Source organism: Phascolarctos cinereus, unplaced genomic scaffold (genome assembly GCF_003287225.1).
Source record: "Phascolarctos cinereus isolate Bilbo 61053 unplaced genomic scaffold, phaCin_HiC Scaffold_4;HRSCAF=312, whole genome shotgun sequence".
NCBI classification, from domain to species: Eukaryota; Metazoa; Chordata; class Mammalia; order Diprotodontia; family Phascolarctidae; genus Phascolarctos; species Phascolarctos cinereus.
The window spans coordinates 721,777,226-721,799,683 of NW_027555847.1; the positions used below are offsets into that span (position 1 = coordinate 721,777,226).

At 56.9% G+C, this 22,458-nt stretch overlaps 2 protein-coding genes across 7 annotated transcripts in view; both read right to left on the reverse strand.

The window, feature by feature from the left end:
• Positions 1-5,907: 5,907 nt before the first annotated feature.
• SLC25A1 (solute carrier family 25 member 1) lies at positions 5,908-14,449 on the reverse strand. Of its 2 annotated transcripts, XM_078154448.1 has the most exons (8): positions 14,213-14,449; positions 12,041-12,148; positions 11,013-11,112; positions 10,368-10,506; positions 9,703-9,787; positions 8,868-9,166; positions 7,820-7,893; positions 5,908-7,687 (listed from the first exon to the last, which is right to left on the reverse strand). In XM_078154448.1, the coding sequence occupies exons 1-8, from the start codon at positions 14,298-14,300 to the stop codon at positions 7,573-7,575; spliced, it is 1,008 nt and encodes a 335-aa protein (XP_078010574.1). In that variant the 5' UTR covers positions 14,301-14,449; the 3' UTR covers positions 5,908-7,572. The 2 variants fall into 2 exon arrangements, with proteins under 2 accessions (XP_078010574.1, XP_078010575.1); XM_078154449.1 differs by lacking the exons at positions 12,041-12,148; positions 14,213-14,449 and adding an exon at positions 10,809-10,892 and having other exon boundaries at positions 11,013-11,102.
• Positions 14,450-20,469: 6,020 nt separating this feature from the next.
• Positions 20,470-22,458, reverse strand: part of CLTCL1 (clathrin heavy chain like 1) — an 83,234-nt gene continuing 81,245 nt past the window's right edge. For 4 of the 5 annotated variants that reach the window (XM_020996349.2, XM_020996347.2, XM_078154450.1 and 1 more), the window contains 2 exons: positions 22,209-22,284; positions 20,470-21,319 (listed from right to left, as the gene is read on the reverse strand). In XM_020996349.2, the coding sequence (XP_020852008.1) occupies positions 21,204-21,319; positions 22,209-22,284 (192 nt within the window). In that variant the 3' untranslated portion in view covers positions 20,470-21,203. Of the gene's footprint in view, positions 21,320-21,653; positions 21,694-22,208; positions 22,285-22,458 lie in introns of all 5 variants that reach the window. The other variant, XM_020996351.2, reaches the window with a different exon arrangement.

The window sequence follows — 22,458 nt, forward strand, 5'->3', positions numbered from 1 at the left end:
TCACTGGGTCTGCCTCCCTGACTTTTCTGATTCAGCCTCCCTTATTTATGGGAGGAACACTGGTTAGGCAGCCTTGGCAAGCCCTCTGTGGGGTGCCTAGCTGTCTGTCCACGCAGGAAAATCACCCTTGCCGCCCGCCCAGGAAAGTCTACTAGGCAGGGCTAGAAGGGCCCTGGGAGCCCAAGGCCTTGTAGGACAGAGAAGGAAAGGGAGACTGGAGAGGGGAGAAGCTCGTGTCCCTCGTCGAGCGCCCTTGCTACGACCAGGGCTGGCGCAGGCACTGACCCCCAGCTGACCTTGGTTTTTGTCTCATCTGCCCTCCTGGTCTCTGTGGGATTTGTGAGAACCCTGGAGGGTTAGAGGCAAGAGCTGCTGTGGAGATTGGTCTGTTGTGTGCTGGAAGGCTCTCCAGCGTGGTGTATTGGAGAGAACCCAGAATTGGGGCTGGACGCCCTGCCCACCCCCGCCCCCCGGGCCCTGGGCTTCAGCCTTCTACTCTGCCAGTGAGGGAGGCCGTGCCTTCCAGCTCAGGGCAGCCCAGCCCTGTGCCACCCCAGCCCCAGGGCCTGAGGCCCAGGCTCATCTCTGTTCTTTTGGTGGTGATGGCCAAGGTAGGAGTAATCCAAGGGGCCACCCGGAAGCTGCCCAGGAGATGGAAAAGGAAGCCTGCAGGCAGGAGCGCACCTAGAACCCAGGCAGATGCCTCAGCGGGGCCAAGCTCTGCCTCTCCCCCAGCCTCCAGGGTCTGTAATCTGGCTGAAGGACCCAACTCCAATGGCCTCTGGCCACTAGCAAGAAAGTCTCGTTTCTCTTGGTCAAGGACAGACAGGTGTCCTGCCATGGACACTAACTGGCTGTGAGCCCCCCAGGCCGCCCCCTACCTCTGTCTGCCTGAGCTTCCCGTTTGTGAAATGGGCTTCCTAATAGTGTCTGCCTCCCAGGGGTGCTGCGAGGATCGGGTAATAAGTGGACTTTAAAGTGCATTAGCTGTTAAACCCACTCAGGCCTGCCGCCACCCCCCACCCCATCCTTCCCAACAGAATCCTTTCACAGGCCGACAGTTCACCCTAAGTGTTAGGAGCTGATAATGGCTCTGTAAATACCTTCCTGAGGCCGCTGCCCAGGCCTGGCCCTGTCTGCTGGGGTGATGCCCTTCCCTTCTTTATTCCTGGGCATCTCCATCTGTAAAACTAGGAGGGGAGGGGAGTTAGAGCAAACCCCCTGCTGAAGTCTGACTTTTGTTCTAAGGCCCTCCCAGCCCTGACATTCCCTGTTCTGAGGCCCCTCCCAGCTCTGACATTCCCTGTTCTAGATCTCCTCCCAGCTCTGACATTCCCTGTTCTGAGGCCCCTCCCAGCTCTGACATTCCCTGTTCTAGATCTCCTCCCAGCTCTGACATTCCCTGTTCTAAGGCCCCTCCCAGCTCTGACATTCCCTGTTCTGAGGCCCCTCCCAGCTCTGACATTCCCTGTTCTAGATCTCCTCCCAGCTCTGACATTCCCTGTTCTGAGGCCCCTCCCATCTCTGACATTCCCTGTTCTGAGGCCCCTCCCAGCTCTGACATTCCCTGTTCTGAGGCCCCTCCCAGCTCTGACATTCCCTGTTCTAGATCTCCTCCCAGCTCTGACATTCCCTGTTCTGAGGCCCCTCCCAGCTCTGACATTCCCTGTTCTAGATCTCCTCCCAGCTCTGACATTCCCTGTTCTAGATCTCCTCCCAGCTCTGACATTCCCTGTTCTGAGGCCCCTCCTAGCTCTGACATTCCCTGTTCTAGAGCCCCTCCCAGCTGTGACATCCCTTGTTCTGAGGCCCCTGCCAGTTCTGACATTCCCTGTTCTGAGGCCCCTCCCAGCTCTGACATTCCCTGTTCTAGATCTCCTCCCAGCTCTGACATTCCCTGTTCTGAGGCCCCTCCTAGCTCTGACATTCCCTGTTCTAGATCTCCTCCCAGCTCTGACATCCCCTGTTCTGAGGCCCCTCCCATCTCTGACATTCCCTGTTCTAGATCTCCTCCCAGCTCTGACATTCCCTGTTCTGAGGCCCCTCCCATCTCTGACATTCCCTGTTCTAGATCTCCTCCCAGCCCTGACATCCCCTGTTCTGAGGCCCCTCCTAGCTCTGACATTCCCTGTTCTAGAGCCCCTCCCAGCTGTGACATCCCTTGTTCTGAGGCCCCTCCCAGCTCTGACATTCCCTGTTCTAGTGCGAATGCCCTTCATAAATTGCAGGCATTTAACACCCACACGTGCCTGACACAAGCTTTTCCTGGTTCTGTGGAACAAGGCCTCCCTCAGAAGGAAAGCTGGGTTGGGGTGGGGGCTGTTCTTCAGCCTGGCCTCTCCTCGAGCTCTGTCCTGAGGTGACATTCCCAGGCTGTAATCCTGCTGTGATGGGAGGTAATGCAGAGTCCGAGCTGGAATCCTAACCTCAAGGGCGCTAGGTGATCTTGAGAAGGGGCCCTCAGCTTAAACCTGAGGGAATCCTCAGCTAATAGACAAGCAGCAAATGTTTAATATGCATCTACTGTGTGCCAGGCACTGGGGCTCCAGAAGCAGCTTTAGAGAGCTGACGTTCTGGGGAGGGGGAAGGCGGGAGAAGACAATGTGTGCACATGGACCTGCGATTGAGCTCCCAGGTGAGGAAAGCCCCTCCAGCAGTGCAGGCCTTGGCCCAGGATCACCCAGCTGGTATGAGGGGCAGGGGCTGCCCGCTCTCATGGGACTTGCAGTGGCTTTGGCTTCCAGGCTGGCTGCCCATCACCACCTCGTGTTGCCTGTCTGTGCACGCATGAGTCCACAAGACGGAGCATCTGTATCACAAGGTCATTTCGGAGGGGGAGGAGGGGAGGAGGCACTCGCACCTGGGGCCAGGGGCTGCCTCACACAGGAGGGGTGGTGGAGAGCTGAGCCAAAGGGAGTGGATGATTGGAATGGATGGAGGGAGGCAGCAGAAGTCTGTGGAGGACGAGTGGGTCAGAGACCATCAATTCAGTGCCCCCATTTTGTAGATGACAAAACTGAGGTTTGGGGAAGCTTAAGTGGCATAAGGAAATAGACTCACACACACACACGTGCCTTGTAAGTGGCTGAGCTGGGCTCTGAGCTCAGGACCTTAGACCCCAAATCCCGCTGCTCCCCCACCCCATAATCTCTTAAGGGACTGGAGGAGCAGAGGAAGCCAGTGACCTCTAACATGCCAAGGAGTACAAGATGGCCTCCGTGTAAGGGCCCTCCCAGCTCTCAGTCCTCGATGATCTCCCCTCCAGGCTGGGCTGTTTCCTTTCCTTAGGCTGGCATTCAAGGCTCCCCCAGCACCCGGCTGCTCCAGGCTGGCTTTCTGGCTAGTCTCATGCCTACCACACTCAGCCCGAGGAGCCTCTTCCAAGACTCCTGTTCCATCTTGCCCACTCCCCCCGCCCCTGCCCGGCGGGCCTTCCTCTCTTGCATTTGTCCACGGTGAAGTCTTCCCTCTCAGGGGCCGACTGTGTTACCATGAGGCCTTTGGGGATTCCTCTAACTGGAAGCCAGTTTTCCTTCTCTAAGTACTACCTAGGGGCAGGCTTTATAATCCCCAAATCCCTTTCCTCCCTGCGGAGTGAGGAAGCGTCATTGGCTAGGCAGTCTGACTAGTGCCTCTAACTCTTCATGACCCTATTTGTCCATGGGGTTTTCTTGGCAAAGATACTGGAGTGGTTTGCCATTTCCTTGCCTCGTGTCTCCATGTTACAGATGGGGAACTGAGCCAAATAAGGTTAAGTGACCTGCCCAGGGTCACAGCTAGTAAGTGTCTGAGGCTGGATTTGAACTCAGATCTTCCTGGCTCCAGGCCCTGTATTCTAGCCACTGCACCACCAAGCTGCCTGCTGAACCTTGGTGAGTCACTGGCATTTGGCCTCCCTGAGGTCCCCTCCCAGCTCCAAATCCATCATTCTAGGGCAAGGATTGTTCCCAGCTTAGAGAGGAGGAAACTGAGGTTCCCAAGGGCTCGTGTCAGAACCAGGTTTGAGACTAGTTCTTCGGACTGAGGCTCTTTTCCTTTTGCATTTTAGAGGCTAGCCTTCATTCCACCCCACAGACCATGCAGAAGGGACAGGAGGGCTTGCTGGAGCCCGTGAGTAGGTACCAAACGACTCACCCTGTGTCCCCCTTGGAAGGAACTGGATGAGGGCGTGGGGGGGGAATCAGGGCAGCCCCTTGACACTCTGGTGAGACTGCTTTTTGGTCCTTCCCAAGGACCTTGTGCCTTTATTACCCCGAGACATCAAAAGCTGATCCCCCTTCCTGGCTTTCCCCCCTAGACCATGCTTCCCCCCAACATTTCCCTTTGTGTTTTTCCTGAAGTTCTCATTGGCGTGGATTGCATTGTTCACGCAGACATGCTGCATCTCCCTGGAGTCTCCTCTAAAGAGAGGGCCTGGGTTTATTTCACCTCCCGATCTTCAGGCTTAGCACAGAAGTGGGCACACAGTAGGTGTGTCCTGGCAAGTGTCTGTAGATTGGAAATGCGTCAGCGTGGGCTTGTGCCGTCTCTTGTCAGGGATGGTAGGATCAGAGATCAAAAGCTCGCAGGGACCTTGGAGGCCTAGTCTGACCTTATTTTACAGACGGAGAGACTCAGGGCAGGGGAGTGTATGTGCCTGGAGTCACACAGGTGAGTAAGGAAGAGCTAGGGTTAGAACACAGGTCCTCCGACTCCAGAGCCAGCTATGTGGGTCAACAGACATTTATTAAGCACCTACTGCGTGCCAGGGGGCAGCTAGGTGGGGCAGTGCATAGGCTGCCAGGCCTGGAGTCAGGAAGACCCAATTTAAAATCTGGCCATAAGACACTTCCTAGCTGTGTGAACTTGGGCAAGTCACTCACTGCCTCAGTTGCCTCATCTGTAAAATGAGCTGGAGAAGGAAATGGCAAACCACTCTAGTATCCTTCCCAAGAAGACCCCAAATGGGGTCACAGAGTCAGATATGACTGGAAAGGACCAAACAGCTCCATGCCGGGGACACAAGCAGTAGGATTCCTTCTGTTGAACCCCACTTGTCCCTTGGGGTGTGCACAGTACACAGTCCAGGAGGGAGCCCCTGACCTGACCCTGCTGGGGCCATTTCCCATGATTCTGGCTCATAACCCCCACCCAGGAGCCCTAGCAAGGTTAGGAGCCCCCTCCATGAGCGTGCCTGAGGTCCTTCTGCTCAATCAAGCTCCCTCCACGAGGTCCCACGTTCCCAGGGTTACACAGGCAAGTCTGAAGCCAGAGTCTCAGAGGGAGAAGGGACCTCGGTCTGCCTGGCACCAAGGAGGATCATGGGAGCAAATGGCCCCATGATGAGGCTGAGCAAGGACCCTCCCACTGTGTACATGAGAAGTGAAGGCGGAACTCGCCACTTGGAGACAGTGTATTCATTGTAGCCAGTCTAGACCGGCCTTGGCAAGTGTTTCCTGCGGAGCTCCTGCTGATGTCCTCTGGAGGCCTCTGGAACACCGCTAGCCAACTGAGGATGCCCTCATGTCCCCCACACCTTCCCCTGCTTAAACGTGCCCTCTCCACTGGAGGGTCCTCCCAGCCATTCCCTGAGCTGCTTGGCCCCTTCCCAGGAGCTCTAGAACTGAACCCGAAGCTCCGCCCTGGCCCCCCTCTTGTCTCCCCTCCCCACTGCAAGGTTCAGCCCTCTCCTCAGCTCCCTCCCGTACCTGCTGTCACTGCTCTGCTCTGCTGCACTCCTTCTGGGGCCAGAGAAGGCCAAAACCAGCCACCAAGGCTGAGCTTTCTCACACCTTGGTCAAGAGAAATCTATGGCACTGGCCCAGATCAGCCTGCCTCCCCAGGGCATGACATTCAAGGCCCCATTTATTGCCTTATTTCTATAGCACTTAAATCCAAGGGCACTTTTCCTCAGAAAAGTCTGTCAAATCAATTGGTCAATAAGCATTTATTAAGCACCTACTATATGCCAGGCACTGTGCTAAGTACCGAGCATACAAAGACAACCGTGAGCTATCCTGCTCTCAGGGAGCTTACATTCTATCGGGGAAGAGGGTGTACCCTTGGCTAGAGTTGAGGAAGCGCCTCAGAGAGGTTAAGTGATTCATCTTGGCATCAAGACAAAGTGGACACAAGAGAGATCAGGGCAGGGATTCCAAACCACTGCCTTGGGTGCCTCTACTTCTCTACCTGCACCCAGACTAGTCAAGCTCCTGTGTGAGCTCCCACTGTTCCTGCTGGGCCCATCCCCAATGCCCCTTTGCTTCTCGTGACCTTGAGCCATGTCTCGGCCCAGTTGGGAGCCTCAGTTTATCCTGCTGTAAAATGGGAGGGTGGACTGAGTGACTGTAAGCTCAAAGACCCTCCAGCTTTGACCCCCATCACCCCTTCGCTAGCCCTGACACTCTGGTCCTGCCTTCGCCAATTCTTGGCTGTGCTTACCTGGGCCCTGCTTGATCTCTTCCCAGGGATTCTGAAGGGAGGCCACAGGTCTGGTAAGAATGGTCACCCTGAGAACTGACCCCTGGGACACACTGCCAGCCTCCAGACCCCCTTTTACATCTCATGCAGACAAAATGGGCATTGACACCAGTTTCCGGTTTATTCTGTCATCCGGGTGTGGTTGGAAAACCTGGGTGAGCCTCAGGAAGTGGATTCGGGGTTGAAGGTCCAGGCCCCATTGTAGAGGCCCGTCCTGCTCAGGCTGGGGACCCGATCTGCTTCCCTCTCCTCCCCCCACCACACACAGACCTTGGTCCCATGACATGTGGCTTGACCTGGCCCCCACCAACCCAGAGTGATGAGGACTCCCACAGGCCCAGGGTAAGGGCACCGATGGCTTTGGGGACTGTCCAGTGAGGCTGGACCCCCAGAGGCAGCTTTGGTGTGTGGAGTGGTGAGGTGGGGGCTGGGATCTCTCGCTCTCTGTCTCCTGAGTAAGGCCCAGGAAAAGAGAAGGATTTGGTCCTGGGGAGTGTCCCCAACTGCCACCAGGCGCAGAAACTCAGGTGGGGGTTCCCTGTCTCCCTGGGGGAAACCCCTGCCTCCTCCCCAGGGAGGCCTGTAGCTTAAAAGGCACGGGGTTATTGGTGGTTGTGATAAATGGGGGTAGAGCCGGCAGTGGACACGTACACTAGACAGACACAAGGATGCACACAAAACATAGAACACAGAACACAGACACGACATAGAAAACACAGGACAAGATCTGTTTGGCACAAATCACACTGGAATCATGAGAGCCTGGGGGTGGGGGCATGACCCCCCTCTCCCCCTGATGTCTCAGAAGAAAGATGGGGCACGAGGAGGGAAGGAGAGGCAGGGCAGAGGCCGAAGGTTTGGTGCATAAAGGCCGGCCAGCCAAGCCTCTGCTCTACTCACAGTGGGGAGGGGGACAGGGGAGACCCCTTCCTTGGGAAGCCCGGGCTCACAGCCCCCCGTCCACCATGGGCCCTGGCCGCCCAGGAGCAGGGACGGGGCTCTCGGGAATAGGCTGGGTGTGGGCCTTGGACCCAGCCCCAACACAGCTCCGGCCTCTCGTCTGCCCCAGCCCTGTCTCCTGGGCCTCGGGGCTGGCCAGCAGCAGCCCCCGCTTCAGTCTGTCTTCCACACTTTGTTGAGAAGTTTCACGACTTCGTCATAGATGATGAAGACAATGGCCACATCCAAACAGACACGGCCCAGGCGGGGCACAGTGCCCTTGTAGAAGCTGGAGGCCAGAAAATAAAAGAATGAATGAATGAATGAATGAATGAATAAAAGTGGGGGGCCCTCCCTCCCAGCCTTGGGGTCCCCCTCCGCTCTCCTGCAGAGGGCACAGCCTCGGGGGTCCCCAACTTACGCCTTGAGCCCCTCATGCTTCATGATCTGGTAGCCACAGTCCAATGTGCTCTTGTACTTATGAGCCTCCAAGCCCTGAGATGGGGAAAAAGGAGAAAACGGAGGCCTTAGAGACTTGTCCAGGCCAGGACTCCCTACCCTGCATTTTGTGATCATTGTACTTTTGTGTTTCATATACTCTGGAATCCTCTGTATTTTCCTTTATGCATTTATCTTTTTCTTTTTTTGGGGAGGCAATCGGGGTTAAGTGACTTGCCTAGGGTCACACAGCTAGTACGTTTCTGAGGCTGGATTTGAACTCAGGGCCTCCTGACTCCAGGGCCAGTGCTCTATCCACTGCACCACTAGCTGCCCCATTCCATGCATTTAAAAGCAGTAGTCTCAGAATACTGCAACTTAGCCCCGTGTCTGGCCTAGAGGAGGTGTTGTCTGAGAAGGCTTTGCCAGACAGCCGGAGGGGTCCATGACACCCACAAAGGCTCTTCCACAGGAGGAAAGTGAAGCCCAGAGAGATCACAGGACCAATGGGGAGAGAGCTGGAAGGGACCTCAGCCACCTAGGCTACGCCTCCGAGATTAAGAAGAGCAAACAAGGCATCTCCCCAGTAACTGGCTGGCCTCCCTGCCTCCTTCTCTGGGTGGTGCCTCGCCTTTATAATCCTGACCTTCTACATGGCTTCCATGGCCAATCTCCTCACTCTTCTGCTCCAAAAATTGTAGTGGGTCCTCACTGCCTCAACAATAAATTATCAGCTCCTGACTTGGCATTCCAGGCCCCCCAAAACAGGGTCAGCCCACTCTTACTCTCCTCATTCTTGCCCAAATTGGCTCCCACAGCTGCCATTGCTGGAATCCACCCTGCCCCGGGCCCTGGTGTGTGAAGGAAGAGTCAACATGCGATCTATTCAGAGCTGGTAGGGAGATCTTTTAGTCCCGTTTTACAGATGGGGGAAGTAAGGCTCATAGAGGGAAACGTCACACAGCACTCAGTAGCTGAAACAGGACTTATCTGTAGGGCCCTGAATCTAATCTGGGGAGCTCTGCCTTTACCTGCATCCGGGTCTTAATCACATCCAGCGGTGTGTTTCCAAAGACGCTGGCAGCCCCAGCAATGGCTCCGAACACCCCGGTCACCACGGGGTTCATGGGCTTGTTGGGGGTCGTCCCCTGTGGAGGACAAGAGGCCCCAGGTGAGCCCAGGAGAGGGACAGGCCTCCAGCTGGGAGCAAGGTCGGGGTCCTTACCTCGGTACCAGTTGCGGAGGGAGGTCATGACAAAGAATCGGATGGCCTGGTTGGAGCCCTGTTTCAGCACGGTGGCAGTGAGGCCCTGGTAGGTGCCCTTCAAACCTGGTGGCAGCCAAGCAAAGATCACCCACTGGACACCCCTCTCCTCTCCCTGCAGCTTCCCCGGGCCTGCACGAGCAGGTGAAGCCCCCGCCACTGACCTCACTCCTGGCAGAGCCTGCCCCCGCCCTCCCTGGGACCTCAGTATGGCTGCAGCCCATCCTCCACAGCTGGAATATTCTCCCCCTTTTACCCACACCTCCAGGAAGCTGACCCCGATTCCCTCTGTTAACAACCCCCCACCCCCACCCTTGCTCCTGGCCTCTCCTAGTAACACCACGCAGTGCTCTTCACTGGCAAAGTCTTAATCTGCTAAATGTTACCACGGTCTAGAGTTCTGGCCCTGGAGTCAGGAGGACCTGAGTTCAAATCCAGCCCCAGACACTTAACACTAGCTGGGTAACCCTGGGCAAGTCACTTAACCCCGACTGCCTCACCAAAAAGGAAAAAAAAAGTTACCCTGGTCCCCATCAAACTGCACACGGCAGAGCTGCCCAGATGATACCTGGCCCTGGAATTGTCCAGGAGCCATCACTAACCTTGTTCTCGGACGATCTCCCTCACACCGTGGAAAAAACCACGATACCTGGGATTGGCAGAACATTGGTCATGGATAAATTTCACCTGCAAAGAAGGAGAAAGGGACACGTTTTGGGGGCTGTTGGGGAGATGTCAAACTGAGGCTAGGAGTGTTTATACCCACCTCCCCTCCCCCCACACATGCCCAGCAGTGCCAAGGGAAAGAGCGGCGGAGGAGCAAACCAGGCCCTGCCCTGGGGGACAGAAGATGAGACAAAGGGAGAGGTGAAAGGTCAGCCTGGGGTAGGCAAGGTGACCCTGGGCTGTGAGGGTGTGTGTGTGTGTGTGTGTGTGTGTGTGTGTGTGTGTGTGTGTGTGTGTGTGTGTGTGTGTGTGTGTGTGTGTGTGTGTCACAGAGAGAGAGAGAGAGACAGAGATGAGAGACCAGGAGAAAGACAACCCAGAGGTCAGGAGAGGCCTTGGTTTGAAGCCCTGCCTGGACCCTGGCCGTCTGACTAGGAGCTCCTCCAGGACAGAGTGGGCCTGGGGTTCCTTCTCCAAAAAGCTGCTTGGACTCCCTCAGTCCCAGGGGGTTTGCCTCCTAAAATGATCCAGGAAAGGCTTTAGCACAAGAGGTAAAGCTTTAATGGTGGAATCTCAGGTCCCTGGCAGGTGTGGGCCCCACCTTGATGGTCTCCATGGGGCACACGACCACCACAGCCTCAGCCACGCCGGCCCCCAGCCCGCAAAGCAGCCCTCGAGTACTGTCCAGCCGGCCCTGGGCGTCCCGCATGTGGTTACTGAGAAATTCGAACATCCCAAACCTGGGGGTAGGGGGAGTTAGGAATTAGAGTGCCTCGGGCCAGGACTGGGCTCCCACATCCCCAGCCAGCCACCCCTGCCACCAGCGATGCCAGCTGCCATTTGTATAGTGCCTGAAGGTTTACAAAGAACTTACTTCGTGTTAGTGTGGGAAGGAAGCTGGAACCCCCATTTAACAGATAAAGAAACTGAGGCTGAGAAAATGTGTGGGTGCCCTAGGTCATTAGACAGCCACTGAGGCTGAGTGTTTGACTCTAGTCCTGGGCCCAGGTCCAGAAGGGGAATAGGTAGAAAGAAAACATACTTGGCTTGGGTTTCCAACTCTAGCCCGTTCTGGCTGGGTGACCGCTAGGTAAGCCACCTCCTCTCTGCACCTCAGCTCCCACATCTGCAAAATGGGCTAATAAGCATGTATACTCCTGCCTCCTAGGGTCACGGTGGGGAAAACCCTGGGCAAAACTCAGAGTAGTGGTCTTAGCATCTCCCTGTCCCCCAGCCGCAGGCTCACCTGACTGCTGCCTTGGGAATGGAGCCATAGAGGAGAGAGCTGAGGCCACGGTAGAGGCCCAGGACTCCGTGGCTGCGAACAGTCTGCTTCACACAATCCCCTGGGGAGGAAGGTGCAGAAGGTGGACCAGCTGTGTCCTTAGGCTGCCAGCCTCTGCATAATGGGGACACCTCCACCCCCCTCCATGTGGAGAAAATAAAATGCCCAGAGTTCAGCTCCTGGGACCCTCATCCACCCTCAGCCTTTGGTGATCTAGCTTCCTGTCCTCCCCTACACTCCTGGTCCTGAGCCCTGGCCCTCCATGACAGGTCCCCATGCCCTAGGGCTGCGGGAAGCCTCAGAGGCCATCCGACCCAACCCCCTCATTTTACAGGTGAGGAAACTGAGGTTCCTTCTCCCCTCTCTCTAACCTCCAGATAGCTACCAAATATCACCCTGCTGCTCAGGGGGCATCAATGGCTCTCTGTTGCCCCTACAAGCAAACAGGCTCCTCTGTCGAAGTGCTTCCCAGCCTGGCTCTACCCTCCAACGCTGTCCCTGTGCCCCAGGGGTGAGTGACCCCCCACCCCCAGACTTTGCACAAACTCCCCCACCCAACAGACTGGGAGCGCCCCGAAGACAAGGACCATCTCAGTCTCCCTTTTCATCCCTAGTGCCTAGCACAGTGCCCGCCACCCCCTACGCCTCCAAGCCTGGGCCCCTCCTCTCGTGGCTTTGTCTCCGCTTTCCTATCTCCTTAGAACATACCCCTACTCCGCCCCCCTCAGCAGCAGCCACTCTGGGCCCCTCGTCTCTCCCCTCACCCACTCTCCTTGTTTCTGGCTAATCTGGCTCCCTGCCATCTCATCTCAAAGGTCCTTCCCTTTTTCAAGATCCTTGTATCACTGCTCTCTACCTCTTAGCTCCCCAGGGCTATCCCTGATTTTCTAGAACTCAGTTCCCTGACCAGATGCCCCCTCACACCCCAGAGCCCAGCTCCCTACGCTGGTACCCTCCTCATGCCCAGCTCCCTGCCCAGGTGCCCTCACCGATGCCCCGATAGCGAGGGGGATTGGCTTTCTCATCCAGCTGCAACTGAGTCTTCACATATTCAGTGGGGAAGGTAATGCAGATCTCGATGCCTCCGGCCAAGCCTCCTGGGATGGGGGAACGCAGGGGTTTGAGGGAGGCCCAGGGCAGGGCTGCAGCTCTGCTCTGGCAAGGACCAGTTCGTCCCAGGCTGTGCCACTCCAAGCTGGTGAGGGGGGCGGGGCTCAGCCACGAACAGCAGGCTTCTGGCGGCTCAGGGGAGGGGTCAAAGGAAAGACCTTTGGATTTGGAATCCCAGGACCAGGTTTCAATCCACATTCAGATCCTTAAGGGACTCAGAGGAAGCCCCTTCCCCCACTTGGTGGGGGTGAGGCTGGATGAGGCCTCTGAAGTTGCCTGACAGACCAGACCAGCCAGGCCAAGCCAGCAGTGACTCCCTCTACCTACCTTTCCAACAAAAGGGCCTCCTATCAGCTCTCAAGGTAACCCCATTCAAACTTCCTCCCCTCTCAAGCTTGGTGGTAGCATTGGGCAGAGTGTGCCTGGAGCTTAGGCCCTGATCCCTGGGGACACAGCCCCTCCTACTGGGAATCTTCCAAGCCCCTCCCCCAACCCGACTGGGGAGACATGACTCAGCAAAGGGGTGGCTAGACCTGGCCCAGAGCCACCCGACGGATCCTGACTTCAGTGCCAGAAAGTTCAAAGATCCAACCCTCTCATTCTACAGAGGGGGAAACTGAGGCCCAGACGAGGCAAGGGACTGGCCCAAGGCCCAGCAGGCAGAAAGAGACAGAGCTCGGATTAAAAGCCAGAACTCTTTAACTACTCCACACCTGACCGGTCTCTGGGCCTCACTGAGAGCCCCTCCCCACTCCTTAAATCCATGACTTTGGACTCCGCAATTCTGCTCTGCTTAGCAGCAGGGCTGACATACTGGGGAGGAGGGGTGGTCTCTGGAACCTGGAGTTCACTTCCAGACTGGACTGCCTCAGTTTCCCCCTCACCTGGGGCCTGGCCCGGATCCAATTCTCTTGGAGAGAGGGGAAAGGAGGGAACACATTAGCCAGGACTCTTCCCGCTAAGTGCCTGAGCATGGACCACGTTGGGGCAGACCAGAGGCCCCAGCATGCCTCCTTTAGAAGGAACCCAAGGGCCCAGGTTCCAAGTCAAGCTCCTCCCTCCCTCCCCACTATGCTTCTAGAATTTCAGTAAGGAAGAGGTTAGGGATGAATGAAGGTACCTAACAGATAACCATCCAATTAGTCACATGATCTCTAGGGCTCAGATCTCCAAGGCCACTCTCTTCATTTTACACATAAGGAAACTGAGGCTTGGGGAGAGGAAAGAGCTGGACCAAGGCTTACACTGGTAGTAAGGATGATTCAGAAATGGGATTTGTAGCCAGGTACTCTGACTCTCCAGCTAAGATTTTTTCCCCTGGACCTGGCTGCTCCTCCTCATTCTACAGGTCCAGCCCCTTCGTTTTACAGGGAGGGAAACTGAGGCCTGGAGAGGGCAAGTCCGTTACTCTAGGAATAAGTGGCAGGCCCAGGATTGGAAATGAAAGCTTGTGGACCTCCCACCCCTTGCACCAGAACCCGGAGAGGGACAGGACACCCCCACCTAACCCGAGAAGCAAACAAAGCCCCATCCCTGTGCAATCCTACAGACGCTCCCTCACCCTGGAGAGGCCAGTGTCCCCCAGGACGAGGTAAGACAGGGCAGGAGCTGAGGGGAGCCCCGGAGGAAGGAGGCGAGCGTGCAGGGGTGCGTGGAGGGAGGCACTGGCTCCTTCCCTATGCAATCCTACGGACCCCCCCCCGGGGAGGCCAGTGTCCCCCATGTCCAGGCAAGTCGAGGGCCAAAGGGAGTCGGGGGAAAGGAATTCAGCCCCTTCCCCATGCAATCCTACAGACCCTCCTCCACCCCGGGGAAGCCAGGGTCCCCTAGGAAGAGGTAAGGCAGGGCAGGAGCCGAGGGGAGCCCCGGGGGAAGGAGGCCCCCACCTCATTGGGGAGGAGGGTTGGAGGGACAGGAGAACTTCCGGGGGGGGGGAGAACCCCTTCCTCTGGGCCCCAGCTCCGCCCCCCGGGGTAGAAGGGGCGACGAGTCCCCAGGCCCGGAAGCGGCCGGCGGCAGGGGGCTGGTGGCGATGGCGGCGGCGTGCTCACCTGCCAGGATGGCCTTCCCGGGGTGCGTGAGCTTGGCTTTGCCGGCTGGGGCGGCGGCGGCCAGTGAGCGGCCGGGGGCCATAGTCATGATCACGGAGGGAGGTCCGGGCTGCGGTCGCCCTCACTCCGAGCTGACTCTTGGCTCGGCGTTCTGTGCTCTCGGGGCCCGCGGTAGGCGGACAGGCCGACTGGACCGACTAGGGGCGGTGGCAGCGGCGGGTTCGGGGGGGCGGGGGGGCGGGGTCTCAGCGTCAGGGCCTCGCTCCACCTCCTCCCGCCCCCGCCTGAGGTCGGACGGCTCCAGCTCCGCCCCGCCGCCTGACCCAGGCTCCTCCCTGTCCCGCCCTCCGGGGCCCGGGTCCGAGGCCCGCCCCCACGCCTGGCCACTCCTCCCCCAGCCGCGGTCCCCTAAGCCCGTGGGCCCTGGCTGATTGTGGGCCAGGAGGATGCTGCTGCTGGGGCCTGGCGCTGTTTGGTTCCCATTTTCTGCTGTTAGCTAAGCCCCCATTTCTCCCCGCCCCCCAGGCTGAGGGCAGCCCCCCACGGCCCCCACTTCTGTCTGCGTGCCTCCCCGGGCTGTCACGTCCCCAGGAGGAGACAAAAGATCAAGGTGTCAGGGCTGGGTCTGCCACGTAGTAGAATCTGTGTAACTCAGACAAGTCCGTTTCCCTCCGTGGGCCTCAGTTCCCCCCCCGCCCCCCCCCCGTCTAATCTGGACCTTGACTGCGTAATCATAAAGTTCTTTCCATTCTCAGTCTTTTCCAGTTCTGATAGTCTCTGTTCTAAGCCCCCTCTGAGCTCTGACATTCCATACTCTGTTATAAGGGCCTTTTCTTCCGACCTGGGGTCTCCAGGGGGGGCTGAATTGGAACTTAGGTTGGGCTTGGATGACCATGGAAGGTAAGAAGTCAGGCGACAGTGTGTGTGTGTGTGTGTGTGTGTGTGTTGTGATGATCTAGGCACATAGGGGTGATCCCTTTTCTAGACTCGCTGTCAGGCCATTTTCTGGACTTTTTCCATCCTCTCATCAGTCTCTGACCTCCTTCCCCATCCCCGTGACTCATCGTTCCAGGCCTTTGCTAGGCTCCATTCCAAAGACTTTCACCTTTCTTTCGCTCAGCACCCCCCAGCCCTCTCCCCTCAACAGGCTCCTCCTTTCTGCCCAGATCCCTCCACTGCCAGTCCTCTGGCTGTCATCTTCCTCTGCCTCCCTCCCTCCAGCTGGAGCTCTGCTGTGTTCTCACTAACGCCTCCCTTCTGTGTCCCAGAATCCCTGAGGTCCCTGAGACATGGGAGGAACATCCCAAGTCCTTATAATGTAACTGAACAAGAATTCCCAAGGATTTCCCCCACACCTGACAAACAAGGGACTTCCTACCTCCTCACTCCCCTTTGGGATGGCACCCATTCAGGGCTTCCTTATCCCGGCTCCACATCTCCCTCTGCATCTTCCACCCAGTCTCGGCCCCCACCTTCGAGGGCCAAGCTGTCTTCCAGGTGACTGCCTTTTAACTGCTTGAAGAGAACTATAAGGTTCCCCCTAAGCACCTTTTCTTCCCTTCTTTTTTTAAAGCCCGGCTCTCCCCATCTTGCCCAGGCTGAATGTGTAGGACTTCTTCCAGCCCCTGATCCCACTCTGCTCGACATGGGAGATGCTGCATCTCTGGGTGGATCCACCTCGGTGGATCAGAACCCTCCTTAGGCAAGCTGGGGGCCTCCTGCTCCCAGGGGCTCATCATGCCATAATATCCAACGTAGTGAGGCTGCGATCAGCATGGCCCACCGTAACCCAGACCTCTGAGCTCCAGATATGCAGCTCCCCAGGGAGCATGGAACCCCCACACCTCCCAGCTCCCCACACAGCCTGCTCCCCAGCTGGACCTCTTGGCTTCCAGCCTGATCATCTTCCCTTGGCCTCACACATCCCCAGCATCACTAGTCTCTCTGCCCTCCAATCCACTGCTTGCATAGCTGCTGAAGTCCAGGTCTGACCTTGTCAGCTGAGGTCAAGGAACTGCAGGGGCTTCCTATTATCCCGAGGATCACATACAAACTCTTCTCGTTAGCATTTCCAGCTTTTCACAATCCTGCAGCAGAAGGTCCATGCACCCTCAGTTCCAGCCCTGCGGGCTGTCGCCTATGACTGGAATGCTCTCCTTCCTCTCCTCTGAGAACCCTCAGCCTCTTCAAATTCCGGTTAGATGCCACCTCCCATCGAGGCCTACCTGGATCTAGCATCTGGGGGCCCTGGCTCCGATGGTTACATTGTTTCTACTTAGGATGTACATTGTATTCACACCCAGTGTAGAGGTACTTGTTCCTCTCCAAAGACCCAAGTCAACTCTCTGAGGACGGGAGGCTGTTTTCTGTCTGTGTCCCCACCCACTGCTTCTCACAGGGGCTGCTGGGATTGAAGTCCTCTTTTGTCTTTTCCAGACCATGTGACTCCTTTTGAGCCCACCCAGTGCCCAGGGAGGGGCAGCCATCTGGAGAGAGGAGGGGAGGGCACCTGGGACTTGGGGTTAGGAAGAACGGAGTCTGAATTGTGCCCCACACACTTAGAAGCTATGTGACCATAGTTAAGGTACTTCCCCTCTCAGTTTCTTGATCTATAAAATGGGGGTAACGATAGCACCTACTTCACCTGGTGTTGTAAAGATCAAAGGAGATAATATATGTGAAGTGTTGTAGACATGCTAAAGTCCAGTGGTTGGTTTGAGCAAATCTAGAGCAGTCACACCCATGGAGGAGGGAATGAATATTCCTTGTGGGCTGAGCCCTAAACCTTGAGTTGAAGCTGGCCTGAGGTCCTACCTCCCTGCTGTATCTAAGGAGATTTCTATGGTCTGAAAAACTGGGGTCCAATTCTCCTGCCAAGGGGCCTGCTTCGTGGCTCTGTGTGTGTAGTGTGTGTGCGTGTGTGTGTAACTGTAAGAGATCACTGTATTTCCACACCAACTCAGACCTGTCAGGGCCCACCCAGCCCCTCTAGACTCCTCCCAGTACAAGTCAATTCAATCCACCTTTCAAGATTATAGAATCTAGGGTTTGAAGCAGGCCTAACACCCTCATTTTGTTTTGTTTTTACTGTCAAGAAAACCAAGGTTCAGAGTTGTCATAGAGGAATCACTTGCCAAAAACCAGTAGATCAGATGAGATCAGAAGTTATCAGAGGCCAAGTCTTGAATCTGGTGGCTGGGAGGGAGGGCACCCAGAGCTGTGCCCTAAAGCCTCAAGAGCCACCGTTAAGAGTTTGGCCGGATTCCCTAATGAGGGCACATCAAATTTACCAGAGTTAAAGTCTGGCTCATGGTGCGGCATACTCACCAGAAAAGCTGTGTGACTTTGGGTGAGTAACCTGCCCTCTCTGAAGCTCAGTGTTCTAACTTGTAAAATGAGTCATGGGCTATCAGTCCCCTTTCCCCATGATCTCTTATGGGGGCAAAGGCAGGAAGGGGTACTTTTAGCTCCCCCCCAACTACCTCCTGAAGCAGGCTTTGTAGCCCACAGGGGTGCCAGGGATCCCTCGGTCCAACCCCCTCATCTGGCAGGTGGAGGAGGATAAGGGTCCCTCAGTCATCAAGTGTGTAGGAAGTATTCGGGAGGGCGCCACGCCTGGCACTGAGCTGAGACTGCTCACCCTTCAGGCTGCTGGATGCTCACACCAGGGAGGACTGCGCCAAGCTGGGCTGGGGCCTTTGTGGCTGCTCCCGCCCCCATCCCTTCTCCTATTGGCTCACTCTACCCAGACAAAGGTCAGATGGGCTGTCCTTTTATGCAAGAGGTGGAACAATCTTTTCCTAAGGGCAAGTGGGGCCTGATCTTGGCCAGGCTTTTGGTGTTTGTATGGGATTCAAAGGAGCTGAAAGGAACTGAATGTTCCGTTTTCTGAGGCTCCCAGGTAGTAAGTAGCTACAGGCCGCATTTGAACACAGCACACAGCACTCTCTCCCTGAGGTTATGCTTCCCACATGCAAGGGGCTGGGGGCTTCTCCCAGAGGCCACAAAAAGGAACCCTGGAGGAGTCAGATGGGGTCGGTGTGTTCCCACAGTCCGCAGGGGCACGAGCTCATGCCAGGCAGGTGGGCCCAGCCGGCAGACTCCCAGCAGCATCTGCACTAATTCTCCCTGGGAAGTAGGCTGGGGACCACTGGGCCTCTATCTGCCTGGCGGGCAGCTTTCCCAGCTCCAGTGGCTAACTGGGAACAGGGCTCCTGAGGCTGGCTGCCCTCAGGCTGATGAGTTTCTGTTGAGGCCCAGATGAGACCAGGAGAGACACAGAGAATGTGTGTAAACTAAGTCTCTCCGTGGGATATTGGACATGACTAAGAATCCATCCCTCAAAACAGCAGCCGCCGCCAAAGGACCACCAGACTGGCAGTGCGGCCCCACCCCCCCAGAGGGGTGGGGGACTGCGGAGCTGGCCACTTTCATATTGGGCTTTTTCAGGCCAGGCTGGCTGGTCCTGCAGAACTTTCTCCCTTTTTCCTTCATTACTGAGGGATGGCTCTCTGGGCAGGGAGGAGAGGCTGGAGATAGAGAAATGAAGGTGCAACGTCTCTGCCCTTTCTGTCTTAAGTGGACGCCTCCCAAAGGCCCAAGGCCCTTAAGATTTGGAGCCAAAAGGGGCCCAACAGACTAACATATGCACATCGTTACAGCTAGGGACACTCAAGCCAGCTCTCACAGTGCACCTGACTGGCTAGTCTAGACTCTAGGATGGGAGAGAGATCTGGAAGGCCTGAGCCTGTGACCTGTGCCACTCTGGACACCCCGAGGGTCCCAAGAACCTCTTTGAACTCCAGCAGGCAGCCTGGGGGGTCTCTGGAATGGGGGCACAGTGGAAATGTCAGGAGGAGTCTGGGGTTCAGTTGTACCTTCCAAGTAAATTCTCCTGTCTAGAAAATAGAACCACCCAAACTCTGAAACCTTCCTGTCTGAAGATCACATCAGGCCAGGGATGAGAAGGCACTTTGTTCTTTGGAACAAAGTTCTGAACAAATGATTTTTTCAAGCTCTTAGGCAAATGAGCTTTAAAAAAAAATGGAAAAGAAAAAAATTACATGCCATGGGAACCGATGGCAGCGAGGCATTTTCTGGAAATGTCACAAGTGGAGCTGGAAGAGAGCAGGAGGAGCGAGTGGAGGAGGGGCCACAAAGCCAGCCGGGCCTTGCAGACCAGCTGGAGAGGACAGCGTCCCTCACTGGCTTCCTGAGCCACCCTTCCTGCTCTGGGCCTGCCAAGCCTTGAAGGCCAGGACCAGGCCATTCCCACCCCCACTAGCAGCTTCTCTCCTAGGGAACCTCGAAGGCTGGCTCGTCTCACTGACAGACCCAGGGGCTCATCTCAGTCCCCATGGACGTCTCTCTGGACAGCCCAGAACGTTCCCACTCCTGTTACACACTGACACTTGCCTACACTCCCAGTGACCTCCCCCCTCCATTCTTGGACTGTTAGATTTCCACTTAGAAGCCCTCCTGGATTTCTCCCAAAGACCACTGGGTATGCTCCTCTCCCATACACTGAAGATCACAGGATGTAGACTCGGAACGAATACAGATGAAGCAGAGAGGCCCAGAGAGGGAAGCAAGTTGCCTCTAGCCCGACCCTCCAGACCCAGGACTTGGTCCTGTGGGTCTGGCTGGGATCTCGTCTCAGCCCCAACACAAGGGCCATTTGTGTGATGGCGTCCTGGAGGACCCTCCAATCCCCGACTGATTCTGTGCCCGCTCCGGGGCACCTAGAAGCCCTGCAGGAGCCCACCGGGCTCGCACAGACCACATCTGTCCACCACAGTGGTCCTATGTGCATGCTCTAACCCCATTAGCCTGTTCAGAGCACCGGACCGACAGAGCCACCCCTGCACGCCCTAAGTCACGGGTTGGCGTTGGCTTCCCCCTGGACAAACGGGACGGTCTTCCCAGGGGACATCTCGGGGTGGGGGCCTGGGGACGAGAAGACGGGGAGCAGCTGATGCCACGATGTCATCCTGCAGCCAACGGGCTGATGGATGGGGCAGCTCCGCTTCTCTGGTCTGGGATGGACTTCAGTGGGAGACCTCCTCCTACAAAGGCAGGTCCCTGCCCTTCTCAGGACCCGTCTCAGGGGTGAAGCTGACAAACAGCTCCGGGGGCCCTGCCAGGAGCCTGGTGATGGCCTGGGGGGCCCACCTAGGCAGCAGCACAGCCAGGCCCGGCCTCACAGCCTCCCAAGGGAAGAGTCGGGCAGCGGAAGGAAGCGAGGGGCATCAGCACTGTCTGGTTTAATTATAATGGGCTTTAATACTCATGATTAGCACAAGATTCATAACCATAAATTATACACTCCTCTATTTCCAGGACATCCAATGTTAACGGTTTATGTGTGTTTGGAGAGGGGCACACAGGAACAACCCTGTTGGCACTGGACTGTTGCAGTAACCCAGGGCCAAGGTGGCCAGTGGGCACACGGGGTGCCAGGGCCCCCAAGGCCTGCGCCCTCTCCAGAAAGCACAATCTGCTCTTCCCACAACAGCCTACCCAAGCAACCCTACATGACGGGCCCCTAGGGGCTCCCTCCAGGCCATCTTCCATCTAGGCTTGGCACCCCCAGGCATTCACACAGGACAAGGCAGATAAGGCAGTGAGTTTCCCAAATCTCCAGGAAAGCACAGAAATGAATTCTGAGCCCATCAGTTGGGGGTGTGGCTGCCCCCCCACGGAGCTGCCCCGTCAGCAGGCCTCCCCCGCCCACCTCCCAGGGGCCTAAGACTCTAAGGTGAAAAGGGGCTGCTGGTCTTCTCACTATGGCTACGTTGGTGAGACCCCTGCCAGTCAGGGACAGGCAGCCCAGCACAACAGTCTGACACCTGGGGAAGGGTCCCTGCTCAGAGGTGGAGCCTAAAGAACATTAGCAAAATAAATAAGCACCAGGGTCCTTTGGAGAGCTTCCCGAGGCTCTGGAGGTGGGCTGGCCAACCCAGGAGCCTCAGACAGGCCCCCAGGAGCACCTTTACACGTTGAAACTGTAAACAGGCGCCTGGGTGAATCCTGGAGCTGTATATCCGCAGGAAAAATTGGTTTGAGAAGGTCCGGAAGTGGGGCCTGCCGTCAGCATCAGCTGCTGGCCTGGAAGAGAAGAAGGTGGAGGGTTGGAGGAATTTCCTGGAGCATCCAGGGCATGGGAATGTCTCCCAATGGTGGCTCTAGCGGTCCTGGGGGGAGGGGGGTTTCTGTATAGCCCGGGGCTCTGGAGGAGCCCCCACCAGCCATGGCATCTGGCTGGCAGCATGGCATGGGAGGCTCGGCTGCCAAACCGGCCTAGTCTCGATGGACATGTTATGCCACTGTGAAAGCTGGTGCTTGGAAGCCAGGACTAGAGGGGATGCCTGCCAAGCCCCAGCTGTCCGGGGACAAGAGCTCTTCTTGCAGTCAAAGCTGGTGCTGGGAATGGGGCACTTACTTAGCCGAATCACCTGTGTATCACTCATGCCCATCAAAATCTAAAAAGATCAGATGCACATTTAATTGGCACTTGTACATACCGGCCCCCCCACCCCCCGGCATGACAGCAGCCCCGGTCACATGCTCCGTGCACACACTCGCCTGCTACGGCATGGGTTAGCATGTCCCGGGCGGAGCCCAAGGGTCCGGGAAGGGGAAGCTGCAGGCCACCCAGCAGAGACGGGGCTCTGGCATCAGGCCTGATGCTGCCTGACAGGGTCTCTGGGCAGGCTCTTCAGGGAAGCATCAGTCACAACTACGAGGTAGGCTGTACCAGACATCAGGCCACCAGCCTGGCAGTGAGCTCACATGTGCCCTGGGAAAGCTCACTTGCTTCTCCCTTCCTCCGCATTCAGGCCCCGCCCACCACCGCTCCCCCCCCCATCCAGGAGCACCCAGAAGCATCCAGGACTGTGGCCCACAAAGCGAGCATTCCAAACTGCCTTCTAAAACTGGGGTGTCTCTGTGCCAGAGAAGCCTCATCACCCATCCCTCCATACTCAGCCACACCTACCGAAAACAATGGGCGGGGGCTCCATGCCCTGCTGCTCGCCTTTCCTCAGGCTCTCTGACTTGTCCAGTTTGTCAACCTAGGTTGCATGAGAGCGGGATGAGGGTGAGCTGCGGGGGACCTAGGCCGGCACCACCATCTTCGGGCGGCTTTCGGCACCAATCACGGCCCCTCCAGCCCCACCAGAGGTCTCCTGGAGACAGCCTCCTGCAGGAGGACCGTCTGAGTCACCTCAGCTAACAGTCACACAGCC

Excerpts from the sequence above, each read along its gene's own strand:
- SLC25A1 (XM_078154448.1), bottom strand. The coding sequence starts at position 14,300 with ATGACTATGGCCCCCGGCCGCTCACTGGCCGCCGCCGCCCCAGCCGGC. Across the intron at positions 9,167-9,702 it reads GGAGATCGTCCGAGAACAAG|GTTTGAAGGGCACCTACCAG; the intron begins GTTAGTGATGGC and ends GGCTGCCACCAG. Across the intron at positions 7,688-7,819 it reads AAGCATGAGGGGCTCAAGGC|CTTCTACAAGGGCACTGTGC; the intron begins GTAAGTTGGGGA and ends TCTGGCCTCCAG.